The sequence below is a fragment of the Pseudophryne corroboree genome, chromosome 6 (genome assembly GCF_028390025.1).
Source record: "Pseudophryne corroboree isolate aPseCor3 chromosome 6, aPseCor3.hap2, whole genome shotgun sequence".
Taxonomy (NCBI): domain Eukaryota; kingdom Metazoa; phylum Chordata; class Amphibia; order Anura; family Myobatrachidae; genus Pseudophryne; species Pseudophryne corroboree.
Window position 1 is genome coordinate 783,451,676 of NC_086449.1, and position 24,737 is coordinate 783,476,412.

The 24,737-nt window shown below is 44.6% G+C and overlaps 1 protein-coding gene across 2 annotated transcripts in view; it reads right to left on the reverse strand.

Annotated features, from left to right (window-relative positions):
• Nucleotides 1-24,737, reverse strand: part of GABRG2 (gamma-aminobutyric acid type A receptor subunit gamma2) — a 234,322-nt gene that overhangs the window by 37,664 nt on the left and 171,921 nt on the right. For both annotated transcript variants that reach the window (XM_063928752.1, XM_063928753.1), the window contains exon 6: nt 11,760-11,897. In XM_063928752.1, coding sequence (XP_063784822.1) covers nt 11,760-11,897 — 138 coding nt within the window. The remainder of the gene's footprint in view (nt 1-11,759; nt 11,898-24,737) is intronic.

Below are 24,737 nucleotides of genomic sequence, written 5' to 3' on the forward strand. Positions count from 1 at the left end.
CTTGATGCGGTTTTGTGGCTAAACCATATCTTTGCAAAAGACATGCTACTAAGATCTCTGAATTTTCGATTATCAAGTAGTGTTCATGTCTTCAGGCTGATACTCGTTGGTGTGCGGGGGGGGGGGGGAACTTTTTTAGTTTTCTTGTTTAAAATAACCCCTACCTTTCATGCACCGGAAGAGTATTACTAAACCTATTGAGCTGCTACCGATTTATATATTTGTACACTATGTGTTAAAAAGCATCTGTCTACTAGAAGCTGTAAAATACTGTTACACTCTTCATTGCTAAGGACAAGTGGGAATCGTCCTCAGCATATACCTCAAAAGTGCTATGGATGAGTTCCACTAATTTTCAAAACAGCATAAGATCAAAGGCGGGGAAACATATAGTACTTACAAGTCTTCTATTGCGGTGCTGAGTGATGAGGCAGGAAAAATGTGATAATATGAAGCCCCACGTTCTTTCAGCCACTATACACAGTAATTTCTAAGAGCCAAAGCATGAGGGTGAGCTCTGTCATTCCCCATCGTAGCACCCATAGACTTATATGCATTTTAATTTGGGTGCCTATGTGTTTCCCCAGCTAACTCCAGAAACTATTATGAAGTCCAGGTATGGGGGAAGATCTCTCTCATCCTCTATTCCTTTGAAAGCTACATTTTATAATGACACTACACTGGCCCAAAGACTTAGGGGCCAATTTATCACCCGAGGATGCGGATGTGAGGTGATAAAATCGATCCAATTTGCAATGAGATTATTGATTACATTGCATTGATGTATCAATAATCGCATGCATGGACAGAGCTTGTGCGAAAGCTCTGTCCCTGCAATGCTACTCCGCAGCCTTATCAGGGTATTTCCTTGTGAAAAATACCCCAAGTAATGGCTGCTCATGCGCCACCGAGATTTCCTCTGCTACCACTGCTAGCAGCACCCCCCTCCCCGTCGTATTGACCCCCCTAGTGCCACGACCCCCTTGACCGCTGATCATACTCACAAAACCCGGGGATCGGTGGCTGGAGCTCTTCATGGCTGCAGGTCATCGAGGCTCCCTGCTGCTGTGACCTGTATAGCATCATTAAGGGACATTTTTTTTCTTTGAAATGGGGGTTAATAAATCTCAGAAACCAAGGAAATGAATCTGCTTGCCTTTTATTGGATCTTCAAAGTGTTTTCCCACAGGGTGTTAAATTGAGATGTAGTCAGGATCCTGACGGTCAGAATATCAACAGCGGAATCGTAAATCTCACAATGCCGACGAATGTCCAATGTATTACGGTTGGGGTTATGGTTAGTTTTTGGGTTAGGCAGTAGGGGGAGAGTTAGGTTTAGGCTGTAGGAAGGGATGATTAGGATAAGACTGTGGGAGAAGTTGGTTATGGTTAAAATACTCTCTGGGCTCAGTCGACTTTCTGAGCATCGGGAATTCTCTGTTGGGATTCTATCCATCAGGATCCTGACTTACGATATTTAGATTCCAACCCGTTAAACTGCCAGACGATTCACTGGGTTTTTTATTTTACTATGCCTCTTGATCAACATACTATATTTAGATTTAAAAGTCGAACTTGAAGACTCAGTGTCTTTATTCAACATTAGAACTATGGGGGTGATTGAGATCTGATAGTAGATGTGCTAAATGGTAGATGAACAACAGACAAAGAGGAAGGGGGGTGCAAATCCCCACCCCCAAATTCCCTTCCGCACACTGAAAATTACCTGTAACAATCCCTGAACTTATCTGGTAATAAAATTCGGAGAATTCGTCACAAATGTTTGCAAACACATGTTTAGCTGCTGGCCACTTCACGGCTTCTCTGATACAGCAGTCCTAACCTACATAATAGCAGTGCCCACATAGGGCCATGTAATTTGTCACAGTACGCCTCATGATAAAGGCTATTACTAAAACACTTCCAGACAGAGAGCTAACTTACCCGGGAGCCCCCCCCAGGATCTCCCATTGGCACTACAAGGAACAGCATGGCTTCCAAATGCTGCTCCCATTCAATGCCTCATGCACACAAGCAGACAAACAATTTGGAAGCTGCTCAATCATACCTGGAGGTAATTATATATCAGGTGCTGGAAGGGGGAGGGGTCACAGACAAACAACAGACAAAGAGGAAGGGGGGTGCAAATCCCCACCCCCAAATTCCCTTCCGCACACTGAAAATTACCTGTAACAATCTCTGAACCTATCTGGTAATAAAATTCAGAGAATTCATCACAAATGTTTGCAAACACATGTTTAGCTGCTGGCCACTTCACGGCTTCTCTGATACAGCAGTCCTAACCTACATAATAGCAGTGCCCACATAGGGCCATGTAATTTTTCACAGTACGCCTCATGATAAAGGCTATTACTAAAACACTTCCAGACAGAGAGCTAACTTACCCGGGAGCCACCCCCAGGATCTCCCATTGGCACTACGAGGAACAGCATGCCTTCCAAATGCTGCTCCCATTCAATGCCTCATGCACACAAGCAGTGCCCCTATGTGGGCACTGCTATTATGTAGGTTAGGACTGCTGTATCAGAGAAGCCGTGAAGTGGCCAGCAGCTAAACATGTGTTTGCAAACATTTGTGACAAATTCTCTGAATTTTATTACCACATAGGTTCAGGGATTGTTACAGGTAATTTTCAGTGTGCGGAAGGGAATTTGGGGGTGGGGATTTGCACCCCCCTTCCTCTTTGTCTGTTGTTTGTCTGTGACCCCTCCCCCTTCCAGCACCTGATATATAATTACCTCCAGGTATGATTGAGCAGCTTCCAAATTGTTTGTCTGCTTGTGTGCATGAGGCATTGAATGGGAGCAGCATTTGGAAGGCATGCTGTTCCTTGTAGTGCCAATGGGAGATCCTGGGGGTGGCTCCCGGGTAAGTTAGCTCTCTGTCTGGAAGTGTTTTAGTAATAGCCTTTATCATGAGGCGTACTGTGACAAATTACATGGCCCTATGTGGGCACTGCTATTATGGAGGTTAGGACTGCTGTATCAGAGAAGCCGTGAAGTGGCCAGCAGCTAAACATGTGTTTGCAAACATTTGTGACAAATTCTCTGAATTTTATTACCAGATAGGTTCAGGGATTGTTATAGGTAATTTTCAGTGTTCGGAAGGGAATTTGGGGGTGGGGATTTGCACCCCCCTTCCTCTTTGCCTGTTGTTTGTCTGTGACCCCTCCCCCTTCCAGCACCTGATATATAATTACCTCCAGGTATGATTGAGCAGCTTCCAAATTGTTTGTCTGCTAAATGGTAGATGGCAGGCTACCCGCAGCATCCCGGGTCGCAGCGGCTGAGTGTGACATCACGCAGCCACCGCAGCCAACCCCCGCAACGGTTCGGACACGCCTGCGTTGTCCAGACCACTCCCCACCAACGGTGTACTAACACTGTTGGCACGCCCCCTCCTGCCCCGCGACCGCCTCTGCCTGTCAATCAGTCAGAGGCGATCTCAGCCCTGAGATGCTTTTAGCATCTCACTGGGCCTCCCGGGGTGCACACTCCCCAAAGGGCTACAGACTGTGACCGCTGCAGCGATCCAGTCTGAATTAGGCCCTATGTGCTGTAACATTAACAACAGTTTCATATTCCGCAGCGCTTTACAGAGGATATTTGCCCATTCACATCAGTCCCTGCCCCAGTGGAGCTTACAATCTATATTCCCTACCACATGTACACTCAAATTAACCTACCAGTATATTTTTGGATTGTGGGAGGAAACCGGAGTACCCGGAGGAAACCCACGCAAGTACGGGGAGAATATACAAACTCCACACAGTTAGGGCCATGGTGGGATTCGAACCCATGACCTCAGTGCTGTGAGGCAGTAATGCTAACCATTACACCATCCGTACTTACAAATATGACCATAAGTGGTGGTATGTGATGGAGTCTAAGATCACAGGAGGTGCGGGATGCCGGATGATCTTGGATGTTTTTTTAAAGGGGAAAACATTTACAAGGCAAAGCAATGTGAGGGCTGTATAGATATATGCCGGAAAATGTAAGAGTCACTAAATTAATCAATGTATAGATTATCTCATTATCCTATACTATGGAGCGTACCGAGATTATTCACAACAAATGTATCTTTAAGAAAAAAAACTAGGACGATGGTGGACATTTAGGGGTATATTCAATTAAGGTCGGATCCATTCCAACATGCATTTGTCGGAATGGATCCGCCAACCCCTATTCAATCCCATCTCAATTTGACTTTTAAAAAAGTCGAATTGAGATGAGACATGTGAGCGGAGGAGAGGGGGGAGATCAGCGGGGACAGCCGTGGGCAGACGGAGGAGAGCTGCGCTACAGCAGCGCTGCAGAAGGATGTCTCAGAGCCGGCAGACCTCACTGCAGTGTCCACCCGGCTCCAGCAAGCGTGACCTCACTTGCTGGAGCCAGGTGGACGCTGCCGTGAGCGGTGCGGCTGTGAGACATCCTCCTGCAGCGCTGTGCTGTAGCGCTGCTCTCCCCTGTATGCCCGCGGCTCTCCCCCGTCTCCCCGCGGCTCTCCCCCCTCTCCTCCTCTAAGGTCCCTCATCTCAGTCCGACATTTTTTTATGTCGGACTGAGAGGGTCGGAAACGGGGCCAAATCCTGTCAAATTTGGCCCCGTTTCCCTCAAAAGTACGTGAATCGGCAGCTATACTATTCAACAAGTCGAATTCCCCGACTTGTCGAATAAAAATAGCTGGGATTGAATAGGTCGAATCACGATTCGACCTTAAAAAGTCGAAAACTGACGTCTTTTCGACAGATGGCAGCTTTTGACCCTAATTGAATATACCCCTTAGAATTGATGCCATGTCCAGCATCATTGAGACAGCCACAAGGCCCAGGATCCGGAAATGGCGTGACCGAATATGAGAGGTATGGCCAAACCCCCTAAAAAAAAAAAGAAAAGGAAAATACTATACACGACATGGGGAAGCGTGAGCTGCACGCTGCAAAGCAGGATATTTGTCCCCATCGGCAGCTGGCCCCAGTCCCTGCTGGGCCCCCCCAACAGGCCTGCACCTGGGTAATCAGTAACTACCCCCTTCCTTGGTGACCCTGGCCGCCCCTTCTGCCTGAACATTAATAATCAATGTATTTTGAAACATAACACAAAGAGACTTGCTGTACGTGCATCAATTTAGGATTAGTAGAATTTAGAATGTGATCTTTTCTGTGCACCTGCTGCAAGGAAGATTTTATACACCAATGCACAGAACAATGTAATTTATATTCAGATTTATACTTCAGAGGCATGGTGAATATCAAAGACATTGCTGAATGAATTTCCAAATGAGGAGCAATAACCTATTTTTTTCTTATAAAGAAATGCTGTATTTTGTTCATTAAATTTTAAAGTAGAATTGCCCCAGCCTTGTCATGTCTATAAAGAACAGAGGGGCAGATGTTTGAACCTGGAGAAGGCATAAGGAAGTGATAAACCAGTGATAAATGCAAGGTGATAAATGCACCAGCCAGTCAGCTCCAATATGTAAATTAACAGTTAGGAGTTGATTGGCTGGTGCGTTTATCACCTTGCATTTATCACTGCTTTATCACTTCCTTATGCCGTCTCCAGGTTAATACATCTGCCCCAATGTTAAATGTCAGTGTTATCTGAATGTTCCACAGCTATGTTGTACAGCCATACATTGGATCACTTGTGCTATTCAAATAAAAGCAAAATGAACCAACATCATCATACTAATTGGGTAAAGCTCTAAAACGGTGCTCAGTCCACATAGATGAGTTTGCAAATACTGTATGCATCATAGTTAATGACTTACAGTATTGTTACATTATTCTGTATTTACTCACATTTGTTATGGAAATAAAGAAATGTCCTGCAGAATTATTAATGTATCTGAAAAGTACATTTAACACTGTATACATGAAATGGTTTAATGAAGGGGAAGACACGAGGGTGTTTTTAAGAGCAATGCTGTACAGTGTTTGTAGTTTTGTTTCCTGAAATTGCAGTTAATGTCCCAAATTTGCACATTTACAATTATGCGCAATGACATATCATACTATAGACCAGGGGTGGCCAACCAGTCAGTGACAAAGAGCCAAAAAACCTTGTTAGGTACGTTAAAGAGCCGACATCAAGCTGATGCAAAAATGGAATGTGGCCTTGTGCCTGCTAGACCCACACCCATGGTATAAAATACAATGAAAAAGCCAGAACGACATAAAATACATTTTTAAAGCCAAATCCATTGAAAAAGACACTTTCACATAATTAACTTCAGCTCCCCCATGTGTCACTTCAGCCAGCTCCCCCATGTGTCACTCCTGCTAGCACCCTCCTATGTCACTCTAGCCAGCTCTCCCATGTGTCACTACTTCCAGCACCCTCCCACGTCACTCCTGCCAGGACCCTCTCCTGTGTCTCTCCAGCCAGCTCCCCCATGTGTCACTCCTGCTAGCACCCTCCTGCGTCACTCCTAACAGGACCCTCTCCTGTGTCTCTCCAGCCAGCTCTGCCATGTGTCACTCCTGCTAGCACCCTCCTATGTCACTCCAGCCAGCTTCCCCGTGTCACTCCAGCCAGGTCTCCCATGTGTCACTACTACCAATACCCTGCTGTGTCACTCCAGCCAGCTCCCCCATTTGTCACTCCAGCTAACACCTTCCTGTCACTCCAGCCAGCTCCCCCGTGTCACTCCAGCCAGCTATCCCATGTGTCACTACTGCCAAGACCCTGCTGTGTCATTCCAGCCAGGTTTCCCATGTGTCACTACTGCCAAGACCCTGATGCTTCACTCCAGCCAGCTCCCCCATCTGTCACTCCAGCCAACATCTTCCTGTCACTCCAGCCAACTCTTCCATGTGTTTCTCCTGCTAGCACCCTCCTATGTCACTCCAGCCAGTGCCCCCGTGTCACTCCAGCCAGCTCTCCCATGTGTCACTATTGCCAAGACCCTGCTGTGTCATTCCAGCCAGCTCCCCCATGTGTCACTCCAGCCAACACCCCCCTGTCACTCCAGCCAGCTCTTCCATGTGTCACGCCTGCTAGCACCCTATGTCACTCCAGCCAGCTCCCTGTGTCACTCCAGTCAGCTTTCCCATGTGTCACTACTGCCAAGACCCTGCTGTGTCACTCCAGCCAGGTCTGCCATGTGTCAGTCCAGCCAACACCCTCTTGTCACTCCAGCCAGCTCTCCCATGTGTCACTCCAGCCAACACCCTCCGGTCACTCCAGCCAGCTCTTCCATGTGTCACTCCTGCTAGCACCCTGCTGTGTCACTCCAACCAGCTCTCCCATGTGTCACTACTGCCAAGACCCTGCTGTGTCACTCCAGCCAGGTCTCCCATGTGTCACTACTGCCAAGACCCTGCTGTGTCACTCCAGCCAGCTCTCATATGTGTCACTCCTGCCAACACCCTCCTGTCACTCCAGCCAGCTCTTCCATGTGTCACTCCTGCTAGCACCCTCCTATGTCACTCCAGCCAGCTCCCCCGTGTCACTCCAGCCAGCTTTCCCATGTGTCACTCCTGCTACCACCCTCCTATGTCACTCCAGCCAGCTCTCCCATGTGTCACTCCTGCTACCACCCTCCTATGTCACTCCAGCCAGCTCTCCCATGTGTCACTCCTGCTACCACCCTCCTATGTCACTCCAGCCAGCTCTCCCACGTGTCACTCCTGCCAACACCCTCCTGTCACTCCAGCCAGCTCTTCCATGTGTCACTCCTGCTACCAACCTCCTATGTCACTCCAGCCAGCTCTCCCATGTGCCACTACTTCCAGCACCCTCCCGCGTCACTCCTGCCAGGACCCTCCTGTGTCTCTCCAGCCAGCTCTGCCATGTGTAACTCTAGCCCACCCTCATGTATCACTACAGCCCCCCCATCAACTCATTCCATTGCAGCAGTCCCTAATGTGTCCTCTGTTTGCTTGTAGGTGTCTCACCTCTAGTATCTGGCTCCTTCAGTTTTCAGTCCCTGTAGCGCTGCTGCGTGTCTGGCTGGAGTGCAGCGGTTTCTGTATCTGTTGTGGTCACATGATTTAGAGTGTTGGGAGCCACATTTGAATAAAGAAAGAGCCACATGCGGCTCAAGAGCCACAGGTTGGCCACCGCTGCTATAGACAGACATAAATAGTACATATACTATCGGCAGTTATTAGCATCCGATAAAGAGGCACAACAAGGCAGGGGGGGTGATGTTCTGCAGCACCTGTCAATTTTCTGTTTTAATCAATCTCACTTGCAACTTCCTCCTATTTAAGCGCTGGCATCACCTGGCCACCCCAATCCCCCCCCCCCCCTTCCCCTCATGTCCCTAGGTACCTTTAGTCACAGACTCCTTTATTTAAGGCACACATTTAAAAGCACTCTCAAACTTCCAATAGAGGAGCAAACAGCTCTCATCTGACTGCAATATGGAAGGTCATGGGTTTGAATCCTGGGTATGACATTATTTTGAAACGTGTTCTTTAAATAAAGGAGGATATGACTGAATATATATATATATATATATATATATATATATATATAATGTGGGAAGGGGCATCAAAGTGCTTTTTCTGGGTGTCAGGACTCTCCTTATGTCCTTGTTGAAAATTTACAGTGCTTTTTCTGGCCCAGGGCAACAAAATGTCTAGTTATGGATCTGATGATAACAGAATCCTTGAGGCAATTTACAGCAAAATTGGGTAAAATCATTGTGGGTGGGATGTAATAACAGTAAATTGCCATCAAATCACCAAAAAATAAAATTTTCAGAGGTTTGTTGAAACCACCATATGTATCAAGCTCTGGAAAACAAAACTTTACAGAGCTTGTACCCAATAGGCATCTCCATCTATTGATAGTGCTGTTGCCTATATAAGCCTTTGGGATCCTTTCCATACAGAGGGATCAGAAAGATCCTTCTTTGTCCCAGAAGTTCATTTCAGAAGCCCTGTTCTCTGCATAAATAATCACAATTATTCATTCATATGGTGTTAATAAGTGCTGCTATGCATGTGATAACTGGTGGGATGTGTAAGTGTTCCAATATATTAACAAATAGTAGAAATGTCTATTTTATTTCACAGTGTCTACTGTGTTGGCGATGTCTATGACTAATCTGTGACTAATGGCAAGATGTATCAAAGCTATTTGCTATAAATTCACAGAAAACTGCCATTTGGAATCACCTGCAGTATAAATATTTTTAGGGTTCACAACAGATTAGAGGCATCTGTTGAGGTCCCTTGGCACAGCAGTCCCCATAGATTTTTATGCAGCTGTGATCTGGTCAACTGCTTCAAGATCCAGAAAGAGTAGCCTTCCAGAATTTGATCTGAACAGTTAATGACATCTTTGGACTACAATACTGGCCTGGAGATTGCTCCAAAGGATCCTTCTCCAATAGGAGCCACGAGTGCATGAGAAAGCCTGTGATGGCCGGACATGTGCATTACATCACTGGGTGTACAGCAAGTCCCAATACTAATGATAATGGCTGAAGCGGTGCATGGAAAAACAGTGGGCTGGCCATTCACACAAAGGGCCTGATTCAGAGATGAAAGCAAATGGCTGGCTTACGTACATGTTTGATGTTTATCAAACTGCTCATGTGCAGATCATGTCCTGCGTCACCATATGCAGTGCCTCCTAAGCCGCCGCCTGATTGACGTACTGCAACTGCTTGTGACGGGGAAAGAGTGGTGACACCTAGAAGGCCAGTATCTGCATAGTACAATGCAGATTTACTGGCCTAGGCTACAGAGCTGAGAAAGCCATACTAAGTACCATGAGGCTCACTCAGATGTCCGATGCCATGACAGGTGGTCGTAAAGTGATCCAATGCTGATCCGATGCAGCACTTGAATCTGCAATGTGGGAAGTAGGTGTCTTTTGTCCTCAGATGTCTCTTGCAGCATTAGCATATTTTTGCATCGTGATTAGGGAGGCCAATCCCGGGCCATTTTTTCAATCCCGGGTATCGGGATTGAAAAATGGTCAATCCCGGGATTCCCGGGATACCCGGGATTGGCTTTCAACTGTGTCCGCCAATCCCCCACGCCCCTCAACGCCCCTCCCCACCTGCCCCGCAGACATTAAAAAAAGTACAAACCTGCACAGCCGGGTAGCTGGTGAGGAGGAGGCGGCGGCGGAGTGCAGGGGAGTCGGAGGTTGAGTGTATGGAAGCCGGGAGGATGCGGCGGGTAAGTGCAGGAGGAGCCGGCGGGTAAGTGTAGGGGGAGCCGGGAGGAGGTGGTGGGTGAATTCCGCCGTACCTTCCTGCTCTGCGGCTGCTGACAGCGTAGTGTGACCTCACAGGTACAGGTCACGCTGCGCAGGGGGAGCCGAGAGGAGGGAGCCGGGCAGCGTTTGAGCATCCTGAGGACGCTCAACGCTGATCCCTCAATCCCCGGGATTGGAGCTTCCAATCCCGGGATTAAATCCCGGCCGTTTTTGGGCCTAAATCCCAGGATCCCGACGATCCCGATCCCGGGATTGGCCTCCCTAACGCTGATCCCTCAATCCCCGGGATTGGAGCTCCCAATCCCGGGATTGAATCCGGCCGTTTTTGGGCCTAAATCCCGGGATCCCGCCGATCCCGATCCCGGGATTGGCCTCCCTAATCGTGATGCAAATAGTGTCATCTCTGAATCAGGCCCAAAGTCAAATATTCAGCATAGAGGAGCATATACTTGCATTAGCATAAAGTACAGTATCAAGCAGGCTGAGCCTTTATCAGAATCAGGGCCATAACCTCTACAGTATATACTCCAGACTACATGAGATACTTCCACAGTGATTCTTGCCGTTTGCTTAGTACAGCTGGCATATACAGTACTTACTCAGATAAAAAACAATTCTAATTATAAATAACAACACTGAATTGTCCCTTAAATGTGGATCTAAATAGGCTATCCCTCACCATCATTACTTACATAAGTCTATTTATTTAGTTGTTGTTTTTTTTTTTTTAAATCTTTCAGATTTTCCCAAGAGTGAAAGATGCTGATCATACTGTAGAACCTTGGTGAATTATATTTTTGCCCTGTCTAAACATTTTTTTTCACTCTTTAGCTTAAGTGTCCCTGGAAAATCCAAATTTAGGAGACTGAGGGTGAGATGTACTAAGCAGTGAGAAAAGTGGAGAAGTGAGCCAGTGAAGAAGTTGCCCATGGCATCCAATCAGCATTGAAGTAACATTTATTATTTGCATACTATAAAAGTATACGGAGCAGCTGATTGGTTGTCATGGCCAACTTCTCCACTGGCTCACTTCTCCACTTTTATCACTATTTAGTTCATCTCTCCCTTTAACTGAAACCGGCTGTTGCATCTTCACTATGATATTTGTCAATAAAATTCTATTTTAAAACAGTTTTATTTTTTTCAGTTTACAACTGTATTTTTGGAAGGTTGATTACCATTTGGCAATGATAACTAATATTTGTGCTCCTGGCTTACTTTAGGGTCTTTATCCACTGTGGATGCTAAAATACCAATATATTGATTAAATCCCTTATATGCATATACAACTCTCCATCACTTACATAGATATAATGTAAGTGGATAAATCAGATTCAACATCACAAAAAATAAGGGATTAAAATACTGTAGGTACCAGTGAAATAAACCTGTTTCTCTGCTGCTTTCCCTTTTGGGGTAGTATATACAAGGGCATGTGTCTTTTCCTACTTTTTATCTTTTAATATGTAACATGCAAAAACAAAAAACAAATAATTATATATATATATATATATATATATATATATTCCATCTCACATGTTGTTTACCTACCTGAGGTTGTCTTTACTTCTTCTGTTGTGTTTCGTAGTCCAACAAATGAGAACTGATACAATCTCCATGAGCGCACGTCTCCCACTTCCACCGAGCTACGCTTCCACTGGTAGATGATTTCTTCCTTTGGGTAGCCATCTTCAATGCAATTAAAAGAATGCATCAGAATCACTGGATGGCTTTCTATATATAGTAGAAAAAAAGTGTTTTTCTGGAACCATCTTTTGTTTTAACTAATTTTGACTCTTTTGATCTTTACATTGGAATATAATTAGCAAATAGTGTTTTCCCATATTGGCTTTCTGCACTTTTATTTCCATAAAATTTCAAAGAACTGCATACTTAATAGATTTTTCTTCTATTGATTCCTTTAATATACGTAAGCAATGGCTTAATTATATATATGTCTATAATATATCTATAATCTACTCTAATTATCTATCTATCTTCTAATATCTATCTATCTATCTATCTATCTATCTATCTATCTATCTATTTATTTCTTAAGGACACATTATTTAATATAAGTTAGAAAATATTTTGTTGTGCTCTTAGTTGTATTTTACAATAAAATAAGTGTACTTTATATCAGTCTTATAAAACAATGTCATATATTTTTAGTTTTGACTTTTTAAGTTGAGAAATGTCTTTAACAAAAAGAAAACTTCTTGAATATGCATTCAAAGTGAGAAAAAAAGTGACAAAAGACTACTTACCTGCAGGTAGTTTGTTAGTATCCAAACATATTCACAACATACAGTAATAAAAGCTATCTTAAAATACAAGTTTAAGTAACAGTAATAAATACTACTACTACTACTACTACTACTACTAATAATAATAATAATAATAATAATAACAATTATTATTATTATAATAAAAAGAGAAAGAAGAATATGCAATAATATTGTTTATAGCATATCACAGCTTGACATAATAATGGTTAAACTTCAAGGGGCCTATTATATTTTAAATTGTATCTGATTATGCTTCCTCAGTAGTATTCAAAAGCTGTAGCTAAGGATAAATTAACCTATACTGTACACTAAAATGTCATTTGGACATTGTTCAAAAACTTATGCTAAAATATGGTTCTGCTTACTTGGGGTCCACCATTCAACCCTCATCAGTCTGCTATATCTCCAATACAAAAGTATATATATTTTTTTCAAAAAGGTCCACATACTGATGAAATGCAGGCACACATTTCAATACTGACCAACACAACTTTACAGGTGGAAATTATTTCCACATTTGACATCAACATACAGTAACACAAACATCAAACACACTGCATGTTTGTGTCAAACTTTTTTTTGTTTTGTTTTTGTTTTAATCAATTTTATTGAGTGACAGCAAAGATTACATATCAGATATTATCTTAAAACCGGATCTTGTGTTTTTGATTAAATTTCAGGTGCCATTGCACAAAGGAGAATGTATGATGAGGTGGTCAACATTGACTGGAAATTAACATTATTGATGTTTATAATACTGTAGGAACAAACATACTGTAGGTCCAAATTTCATTATTTAGCTGTTTTTATCAATTCTAAAAAAATCCAAAAACCAAATCCAAATCCGATTCAAAACACATAAGGGTAGACCGAAAACCAAAACCAAAACACTGACGGTAGCTTTGGCAGTAAGAAAAAGAAAACACAAGCGTCCGCACACTCTTTTACTCCACTCCCCAATGGCTACAACAGGGCAGAACTGCTATTTTCTTTTCAACTAAGGTGTGCTTGTTTGAAATTTTCCACTGCATGAATAGAAGAAAAAGCAAAAACATAGAAGGTAAGCAGCTATGAAATACAGAAATATTGGAGCCCAATATGAACCCATCAGATACACTAGAACTACTGCATTCAATCTAGCATAACTAACTGAACTACTTTATAAATTGAATTTAACAGGCAGGTTGGTGTTCTTTATTTTTCCTGTTTTCTAGATTACAACCCCTGACAGTTATATGGTCTTATTCTCCTGCTGCTTCTGCATGTCAGCCTATCCAGAATGAATATATACTGTTTACAGTGCTATCTATGGTAGTTCTTCTGAGTTGGTTTGAGTCAGCTCGCAGATGTGTCTATTCAAGTCTTACAGTAGCTATTATGTTGAAGATAATTGAAATACGCTTCACTTTCTCAGATAGAAATCCTTTCTTTTAAGTCATAGGCAGCAAGCGGTAGATTAAGGTGGTCATTCCGAGTTGATCGCTCGCTAGCAGTTTTTAGCAGCCGTGCAAACACTATGTTACCGCCCACTGGGAGTGTATTTTAGCTTAGCAGAAGTGCAAACGTTTTTATCGCAGAGCGCCTGAAAAATGTTTTTGTGTAGTTTCAGAGTAGCTCAAAACCTACTCAGCGCTTGCGATCACTTCAGACTATTCAGTTCCGGATTTGACGTCACACACCCGCCCAGCATTCGCCCAGGCACGCCTGCGCTTTCCCTGGCACGCCTGCGTTTTTCCAAACACTCGCTGAAAACGGTCAGTTGCCACCCAGAAACGCCCACTTCATGTCAATCACTCTGCGGCAAGCAGTGCGACTGAAATGCATCGCTAGACCCTGTGCAAAACTACATCGTACTTTGTGCCCTTACGTCGCACGTGCGCATTGCGCCGCATACGCATGCGCAGAACTCCCATTTTTTAGCTTTATCGCTGCGCTGCGAACAAATGCAGCTAGCGATCAACTTGGAATGACCACCTAAGAGCGATTTATAATTCTTAAAAAAAAAAAAAAATTAGGTTTATTTATTTTTTAGTTGCTTTAGGGATTTTTTTATAATATCCCTATGCCTGTACCAACTAGCATATTATAGAGGAGAAAAATAATGAGTTAATATATGAACATTGCAGATTATATCCTTTCTGTACATTCAATATTAATTTATATTTAATAATAGATGTTTTATTTTCTTATTATGCCTGCTAGAAAATGTTCCATTTATATACCATCAATCAATATAAGATTAAATCTAGGTACCCATTAATGTTTGACTTTTGTTTTTACATCAATAAAATGGCACTTAAAATGCAAAAATTTCAAACATACAATTGGGAAATTGTTGAACATCATATTGAAGGGAGCAGACAGCACTTGGAAAACTACAATAGTCCTGGCAGGGGGGCCAAGAAGGGGGAGGGTTCTCTTAACCCGAAACCAGGCTTGTTGGACGGGCCCGGTGAGGGCCTAGGACAATTGCCGAGGGGGACATTAGGGGTCAATCAGGTGTGGTGGTTACATCGCTACCATGCGCAAAGTGGGTATGGGACTCGGGGTCGACAGTGTACAGGTCAACACACATTAGGTCGACACCTATTGGCTGACAGTGACTAGGTCGACACATGGAATAAGTCGACACAGCCATTAGGTCGACGTGAACAAGGTTAACATGAAAAAGGAGATTTTTATGTTTTTTTGGTGTTGTTTTCTTCAAGTGATGGGAACTCCAATTAGTGCACCGTATCCCCTCGCGCTGCACTCGGCACAAGTTATCGTTACCAATTGTAGTCCACGTGGATCGTAAAGTATGAAAAGGTTCAAAAAAACAATTTTTTTAAAAAAAAACTCATGTCGGCCTTTTTCCATGTCGACCTAATGGCCTTGTTGACCTATTTCCTGTGTCAATGTACTCAATGTCAACCAATAGGTGTTGACCTAGTGTGTGTCGACCTAGACAGTGTTGACCTAGAGTCCGGATAGCGCGCAAAGTACAGATGTTCAGTACTTTGTGCATTGCCTGCAATGTCGCAAGCAACCCAGCATCAGACTGTCAGTGATTAATAGTCTGATGCTGTTTTGGAGGAGGGGGGGTGGCCCCCATGTGTCATAATGGAGGCGTGTCGCTGCCATTGCAGGGGAGAGACGATGCCAGAATCTTCATCTGTGGATGGAGATTTCCTAGCCTTCTGGCAGCTCCTGCGTCGGCAGGCTTGTGCAACCCCATTGGTCTTGCAGGCGGCTGATGGTGTCGCAGATGATCTGATACTGTGTCGTAGGATCACTAATGCAAGCAGGAGTTGTGAGAGATAGTACCTCCAACCACCTATGAATCAGGCTCATTGGGGCAGATGTATTAACCTGGAGAAGGGATAAAGAAATGATAGAGCAGTGATAAGTGCAAGGTGATAAACGCACCAACCAGTCATTATGGATTTGAAAAATGACAGGAGCTGATTGGCTGGTGCGTTATCACTAGAGATGAGCGCCGGAAATTTTTCGGGTTTTGTGTTTTGGTTTTGGGTTCGGTTCCGCGGCCGTGTTTTGGGTTCGACCGCGTTTTGGCAAAACCTCACCGAATTTTTTTTGTCGGATTCGGGTGTGTTTTGGATTCGGGTGTTTTTTTTAAAAAACCCTAAAAAACAGCTTAAATCATAGAATTTGGGGGTAATTTTGATCCCAAAGTATTATTAACCTCAAAAAACATAATTTACACTCATTTTCAGCCTATTCTGAACACATCACACCTCACAATATTATTTTTAGTCCTAAAATTTGCACCGAGGTCGCTGTGTGAGTAAGATAAGCGACCCTAGTGGCCGACACAAACACCGGGCCCATCTAGGAGTGGCACTGCAGTGTCACGCAGGATGGCCCTTCCAAAAAACCCTCCCCAAACAGCACATGACGCAAAGAAAAAAAGAGGCGCAATGAGGTAGCTGACTGTGTGAGTAAGATTAGCGACCCTAGTGGCCGACACAAACACCGGGCACATCTAGGAGTGGCACTGCAGTGTCACGCAGGATGTCCCTTCCAAAAAACCCTCCCCAAACAGCACATGACGCAAAGAAAAAAAGAGGCGCAATGAGGTAGCTGTGTGAGTAAGATTAGCGACCCTAGTGGCCGACACAAACACCGGGCCCATCTAGGAGTGGCACTGCAGTGTCACGCAGGATGTCCCTTCCAAAAAACCCTCCCCAATCAGCACATGATGCAAAGAAAAAGAAAAGAAAAAAGAGGTGCAAGATGGAATTATCCTTGGGCCCTCCCACCCACCCTTATGTTGTATAAACAAAACAGGACATGCACACTTTAACCAACCCATCATTTCAGTGACAGGGTCTGCCACACGACTGTGACTGATATGACGGGTTGGTTTGGACCCCCCCCAAAAAAGAAGCAATTAATCTCTCCTTGCACAAACTGGCTCTACAGAGGCAAGATGTCCACCTCATCTTCACCCTCCGATATATCACCGTGTACATCCCCCTCCTCACAGATTATCAATTCGTCCCCACTGGAATCCACCATCTCAGCTCCCTGTGTACTTTGTGGAGGCAATTGCTGCTGGTCAATGTCTCCGCGGAGGAATTGATTATAATTCATTTTAATGAACATCATCTTCTCCACATTTTCTGGATGTAACCTCGTACGCCGATTGCTGACAAGGTGAGCGGCGGCACTAAACACTCTTTCGGAGTACACACTTGTGGGAGGGCAACTTAGGTAGAATAAAGCCAGTTTGTGCAAGGGCCTCCAAATTGCCTCTTTTTCCTGCCAGTATAAGTACGGACTGTGTGACGTGCCTACTTGGATGCGGTCACTCATATAATCCTCCACCATTCTATCAATGTTGAGAGAATCATATGCAGTGACAGTAGACGACATGTCCGTAATCGTTGTCAGGTCCTTCAGTCCGGACCAGATGTCAGCATCAGCAGTCGCTCCAGACTGCCCTGCATCACCGCCAGCGGGTGGGCTCGGAATTCTGAGCCTTTTCCTCGCACCCCCAGTTGCGGGAGAATGTGAAGGAGGAGATGTTGACAGGTCGCGTTCCGCTTGACTTGACAATTTTGTCACCAGCAGGTCTTTCAACCCCAGCAGACCTGTGTCTGCCGGAAAGAGAGATCCAAGGTAGGCTTTAAATCTAGGATCGAGCACGGTGGCCAAAATGTAGTGCTCTGATTTCAACAGATTGACCACCCGTGAATCCTTGTTAAGCGAATTAAGGGCTGCATCCACAAGTCCCACATGCCTAGCGGAATCGCTCCGTGTTAGCTCCTTCTTCAATGCCTCCAGCTTCTTCTGCAAAAGCCTGATGAGGGGAATGACCTGACTCAGGCTGGCAGTGTCTGAACTGACTTCACGTGTGGCAAGTTCAAAGGGCATCAGAACCTTGCACAACGTTGAAATCATTCTCCACTGCACTTGAGACAGGTGCATTCCATCTCCTATATCGTGCTCAATTGTATAGGCTTGAATGGCCTTTTGCTGCTCCTCCAACCTCTGAAGCATATAGAGGGTTGAATTCCACCTCGTTACCACTTCTTGCTTCAGATGATGGCAGGGCAGGTTCAGTAGTTTTTGGTGGTGCTCCAGTCTTCTGTACGTGGTGCCTGTACGCCGAAAGTGTCCCGCAATTTTTCTGGCCACCGACAGCATCTCTTGCACGCCCCTGTCGTTTTTTAAAAAATTCTGCACCACCAAATTCAAGGTATGTGCAAAACATGGGACGTGCTGGAATTTGCCCATATTTAATGCACACACAATATTGCTGGCGTTGTCCGATGCCACAAATCCACAGGAGAGTCCAATTGGGGTAAGCCATTCCGCGATGATCTTCCTCAGTTGCCGTAAGAGGTTTTCAGCTGTGTGCGTATTCTGGAAAGCGGTGATACAAAGCGTAGCCTGCCTAGGAAAGAGTTGGCGTTTGCGAGATGCTGCTACTGGTGCCGCCGCTGCTGTTCTTGCGGCGGGAGTCCATACATCTACCCAGTGGGCTGTCACAGTCATATAGTCCTGACCCTGCCCTGCTCCACTTGTCCACATGTCCGTGGTTAAGTGGACATTGGGTACAACTGCATTTTTTAGGACACTGGTGAGTCTTTTTCTGACGTCCGTGTACATTCTCGGTATCGCCTGCCTAGAGAAGTGGAACCTAGATGGTATTTGGTAACGGGGGCACACTGCCTCAATAAATTGTCTAGTTCCCTGTGAACTAACGGCGGATACCGGACGCACGTCTAACACCAACATAGTTGTCAAGGACTCAGTTATCCGCTTTGCAGTAGGATGACTGCTGTGATATTTCATCTTCCTCGCAAAGGACTGTTGAACAGTCAATTGCTTACTGGAAGTAGTACAAGTGGGCTTACGACTTCCCCTCTGGGATGACCATCGACTCCCAGCGGCAACAACAGCAGCGCCAGCAGCAGTAGGCGTTACACGCAAGGATGCATCGGAGGAATCCCAGGCAGGAGAGGACTCGTCAGACTTGCCAGTGACATGGCCTGCAGGACTATTGGCATTCCTGGGGAAGGAGGAAATTGACACTGAGGGAGTTGGTGGGGTGGTTTGCGTGAGCTTGGTTACAAGAGGAAGGGATTTACTGGTCAGTGGACTGCTTCCGCTGTCACCCAAAGTTTTTGAACTTGTCACTGACTTATTATGAATGCGCTGCAGGTGACGTATAAGGGAGGATGTTCCGAGGTGGTTAACGTCCTTACCCCTACTTATTACAGCTTGACAAAGGGAACACACGGCTTGACACCTGTTGTCCGCATTTCTGGTGAAATACCTCCACACCGAAGAGCTGATTTTTTTGGTATTTTCACCTGGCATGTCAACGGCCATATTCCTCCCACGGACAACAGGTGTCTCCCCGGGTGCCTGACTTAAACAAACCACCTCACCATCAGAATCCTCCTGGTCAATTTCCTCCCCAGCGCCAGCAACACCCATATCCTCCTCATCCTGGTGTACTTCAACACTGACATCTTCAATCTGACTATCAGGAACTGGACTGCGGGTGCTCCTTCCAGCACTTGCAGGGGGCATGCAAATAGTGGAAGGCGCATGCTCTTCACGTCCAGTGTTGGGAAGGTCAGGCATCGCAAACGACACAATTGGACTCTCCTTGTGGATTTGGGATTTCAAGGAACGCACAGTTCTTTGCGGTGCTTTTGCCAGCTTGAGTCTTTTCAGTTTTCTAGCGAGAGGCTGAGTGCTTCCATCCTCATGTGAAGCTGAACCACTAGCCATGAACATAGGCCAGGGCCTCAGCCGTTCCTTGCCACTCCGTGTGGTAAATGGCATATTGGCAAGTTTACGCTTCTCCTCCGACAATTTTATTTTAGGTTTTGGAGTCCTTTTTTTTCTGATATTTGGTGTTTTGGATTTGACATGCTCTGTACTATGACATTGGGCATCGGCCTTGGCAGACGACGTTGCTGGCATTTCATCGTCTCGGCCATGACTAGTGGCAGCAGCTTCAGCACGAGGTGGAAGTGGATCTTGATCTTTCCCTAATTTTGGAACCTCAACTTTTTTGTTCTCCATATTTTATAGGCAGAACTAAAAGGCACCTCAGGTAAACAATGGAGATGGATGGATTGGATACTAGTATACAATTATGGACGGACTGCCACGGTTAGGTGGTATAAAAAAACCACGGTTAGGTGGTATATATTATAATAATAATACAATTATGGATGGACGGACTGCCTGCCGACTGCCGACACAGAGGTAGCCACAGCCGTGAACTACCGCACTGTACACTGGTTGATAAAGAGATAGTAGTATACTCGTAACAACTAGTATGACACTATGACGACGGTATAAAGAATGAAAAAAAAACCACGGTTAGGTGGTATATATTATAATAATAATACAATTATGGATGGACGGACTGCCTGCCGACTGCCGACACAGAGGTAGCCACAGCCGTGAACTACCGCACTGTACACTGGTTGATAAAGAGATAGTAGTATACTCGTAACAACTAGTATGACACTATGACGACGGTATAAAGAATGCAAAAAAAACCACGGTTAGGTGGTATATATTATAATAATAATACAATTATGGATGGACGGACTGCCTGCCGACTGCCGACACAGAGGTAGCCACAGCCGTGAACTACCGCACTGTACACTGGTTGATAAAGAGATAGTAGTATACTCGTAACAACTAGTATGACACTATGACGGTATAAAGAATGAAAAAAAAACCACGGTTAGGTGGTATATATTATAATAATAATACAATTATGGATGGACGGACTGCCTGCCGACTGCCGACACAGAGGTAGCCACAGCCGTGAACTACCGCACTGTACACTGGTTGATAAAGAGATAGTAGTATACTCGTAACAATTAGGATGACACTATGACGGTATAAAGAATGAAAAAAAAACCACGGTTAGGTGGTAGGTATATAATAATAAATAATACAATTCTGGTCGGACGGACTGCCTGCCGTGTGCCGACACAGAGGTAGCCACAGCCGTGAACTACCGCACTGTACACTGGTTGATAAAGAGATAGTAGTATACTCGTAACAATTAGGATGACACTATGACGGTATAAAGAATGAAAAAAAAACCACGGTTAGGTGGTAGGTATATAATAATAAATAATACAATTCTGGTCGGACGGACTGCCTGCCGTGTGCCGACACAGAGGTAGCCACAGCCGTGAACTACCGCACTGTACACTGGTTGATAAAGAGATAGTAGTATACTCGTAACAATTAGGATGACACTATGACGGTATAAAGAATGAAAAAAAAAACCACGGTTAGGTGGTAGGTATATAATAATAAATAATACAATTCTGGTCGGACGGACTGCCTGCCGTGTGCCGACACAGAGGTAGCCACAGCCGTGAACTACCGCACTGTACACTGGTTGATAAAGAGATAGTAGTATACTCGTAACAATTAGGATGACACTATGACGGTATAAAGAATGAAAAAAAAACCACGGTTAGGTGGTAGGTATATAATAATAAATAATACAATTCTGGTCGGACGGACTGCCTGCCGTGTGCCGACACAGAGGTAGCCACAGCCGTGAACTACCGCACTGTACACTGGTTGATAAAGAGATAGTAGTATACTCGTAACAATTAGGATGACACTATGACGGTATAAAGAATGAAAAAAAAACCACGGTTAGGTGGTAGGTATATAATAATAAATAATACAATTCTGGTCGGACGGACTGCCTGCCGTGTGCCGACACAGAGGTAGCCACAGCCGTGAACTACCGCACTGTACACTGGTTGATAAAGAGATAGTAGTATACTCGTAACAATTAGGATGACACTATGACGGTATAAAGAATGAAAAAAAAACCACGGTTAGGTGGTAGGTATATAATAATAAATAATACAATTCTGGTCGGACGGACTGCCTGCCGTGTGCCGACACAGAGGTAGCCACAGCCGTGAACTACCGCACTGTACACTGGTTGATAAAGAGATAGTAGTATACTCGTAACAATTAGGATGACACTATGACGGTATAAAGAATGAAAAAAAAACCACGGTTAGGTGGTAGGTATATAATAATAAATAATACAATTCTGGTCGGACGGACTGCCTGCCGTGTGCCGACACAGAGGTAGCCACAGCCGTGAACTACCGCACTGTACTGTGTCTGCTGCTAATATAGACTGGTTGATATTTAAAGAGATATTAGTAGTATACAACAATACTATACTGGTGGTCAGGCACTGGTCACCACTCCTGCAGCAAAAGTGTGCACTGTTAATTAATATAATTGTACTCCTGGCTCCTGCTAACAACCTGCAGTGCTCCCCAGTCTCCCCCACAATTAATTATAAGCTTTTAATTTATACATTGATGACTGTGCAGCACACTGGGCTGAGCTGAGTGCACACAGACTGAGTCACACTGTGTGACTGACTGTGCTGTGTATCGTTTTTTTTTTCAGGCAGAGAACGGATATAGCAGAGAGAAGTGAACGGATATATTATATTAAATAAAAGTTAACTAGCAACTGCACTGGTCACTGACTGTGGTAAACTAACTCTGTCTGCGACTCTGCACAATCTCTCTCTATCTAATCTATCTATCTCTATTCTAATGGAGAGGACGCCAGACACGTCCTCTCCCTATCAATCTCAATGCACGAGTGAAAATGGCGGCGACGCGCGGCTCCTTATATAGAATCCGAGTCTCGCGAGAATCCGACAGCGTCATGATGACGTTCGGGCGCGCTCGGGTTAACCGAGCAAGGCGGGAAGATCCGAGTCGCTCGGACCCGTGGAAAAAAAAGTGAAGTTCGTGCGGGTTCGGATTCAAAGAAACCGAACCCGCTCATCTCTAGTTATCACCTTGCACTTATCACTGCTTTATCACTTCTTTATCCCTTCTCCAGATTTCATACATCTGCCCCATTGCCCTCTTTTGCAGTACTGCTGAGCAGGACAAATGTCCCTCTGTGAAACATGCTGCGCTCCGTTTGCAGCATAATATTTTTTTCCTTTAAAAATGTCCTATCAATTTTTATATTTTTCTGCATATTACTTCAACAAAAAGTACATTATTTTATTCTCTTGGGTGATTTTCTGGATAACTTGTCTTTTATAGTCTGCTGGTTTTGCTGTTGCTCCTGTCCACAAAAAATATCACGAGTATGCAATTGTTCTATAGAAACAATTTCAGTAATGTACACTGTATTTAATTTAAAACACAATTTAAAAGTGATAGCTAAAATTTTATAAAATATATCCTATCCGACTTTCCAGAGTATTTAAATGTAATAAGAAAATGTCCATACAGTATATATAAAACCACAGTGCAAAGTCCAGGCTACAGCTTCAGGCTACACACTGTCATGAGTCCTGGCTATAAGAATTTGTTCTTACAACCTTTGATCAAGGGCCGAATTCAGATTTGATCGCAACAGCAAATTTGTTAGCAGTTGGGCAAAACCATGGGGGTGATTCAGACCTGATCGTAGCTGTGCTAAATTTAGCACAGCTACGATCATCCACACTGACATGCAAGGGGACGGCCAGCACAGGGCTAGCCCCACATGTCAGGTGGGTGTGGTTCGTTTTATCGACAGTATCTAGGTCGACAATGTTTAGGTCGACCACTATAGGTCGACAGTCACTAGGTCGACATGGATGGAAGGTCGACAGGGTTTCTAGGTCGACATGTGCTAGGTCGACAGGTCTAAAGGTCGACATGAGGAATTTTTTTTTTTTGGTGTCGTTTTCTTCGTAGAGTGACCGGGATCCCAAATTAGTGCACCGCGTCCCCTCGCATGGCTCGCTTCGCTCGCCATGCTTCGGGCATGGTGCCTTCGCTCAGCTACCGCTTTGCTCGGCACACTTTACCGTTCCAATCGTAGTCCACGTGGATCGTTAAGTATGAAAAAATAAAAAAATAAAAAAATGTGAAAAACTCATGTCAACCTTTAGACCTGTCGACCTAGAAACCCTGTCGCCCTTCCATCCATGTCGACCTAGTGACTGTCGACCTATAGTGGTCGACCTAAACATTGTCGACCTAGACACTGTCGATCTTCAGACTGGATCCCATGTCAGGTCCGGTCCCACCGCACAAGTACAAAAGCATCGCACAGCGGCGATGCTTTTGTACTTGAAGAGTAACTCCCGGCCAGCGCAGCTCCTGCGTGCTGGCAGGGAGTTACACGTCGTTGTGATGGACGCAGCGGCTGCGTGTGACCCAGGGGCCCATGTGCACTGAACACATTACACCCATGATAGAAAACGCCTATATGTTGAGATGAGTGCAACTCTGCCTTGCCTGTAGATGCGTGCAGAATTAATGACCACATGGACAGGGGCTGAAAATATTCAAGGGTTTACACTAAGAAGAGAAGAAGGTGTGACCTTTAATGTGTGACTTTGACCAGTGCTATGTTTGTCTTTATACCTCCAACATTATCGGTCTCATTGTCTCCTTGAATATATAAAATATAGGAATTACATCTGTTTTCTGAGAAAACCAGAAATACTATTTTAATGATACAGTATATTGCTGACTGTGTGGCCCGTTAGGCAGCTGGTTATCATCATTCTACCATGATGGACCTATTTGTATGTAGAACCTGGAGCTGTAGCACCATCCGCCCCATTGTTAATCTTGCCCTGGGCTTGAGAGCAAAGCAATTGAAGTTTGTAGGTGAACATCTATAGGTAACCTATTCTGCAATGATATTGATGAGGCAAATCAAGCCTGCCTTTAGTGGATGC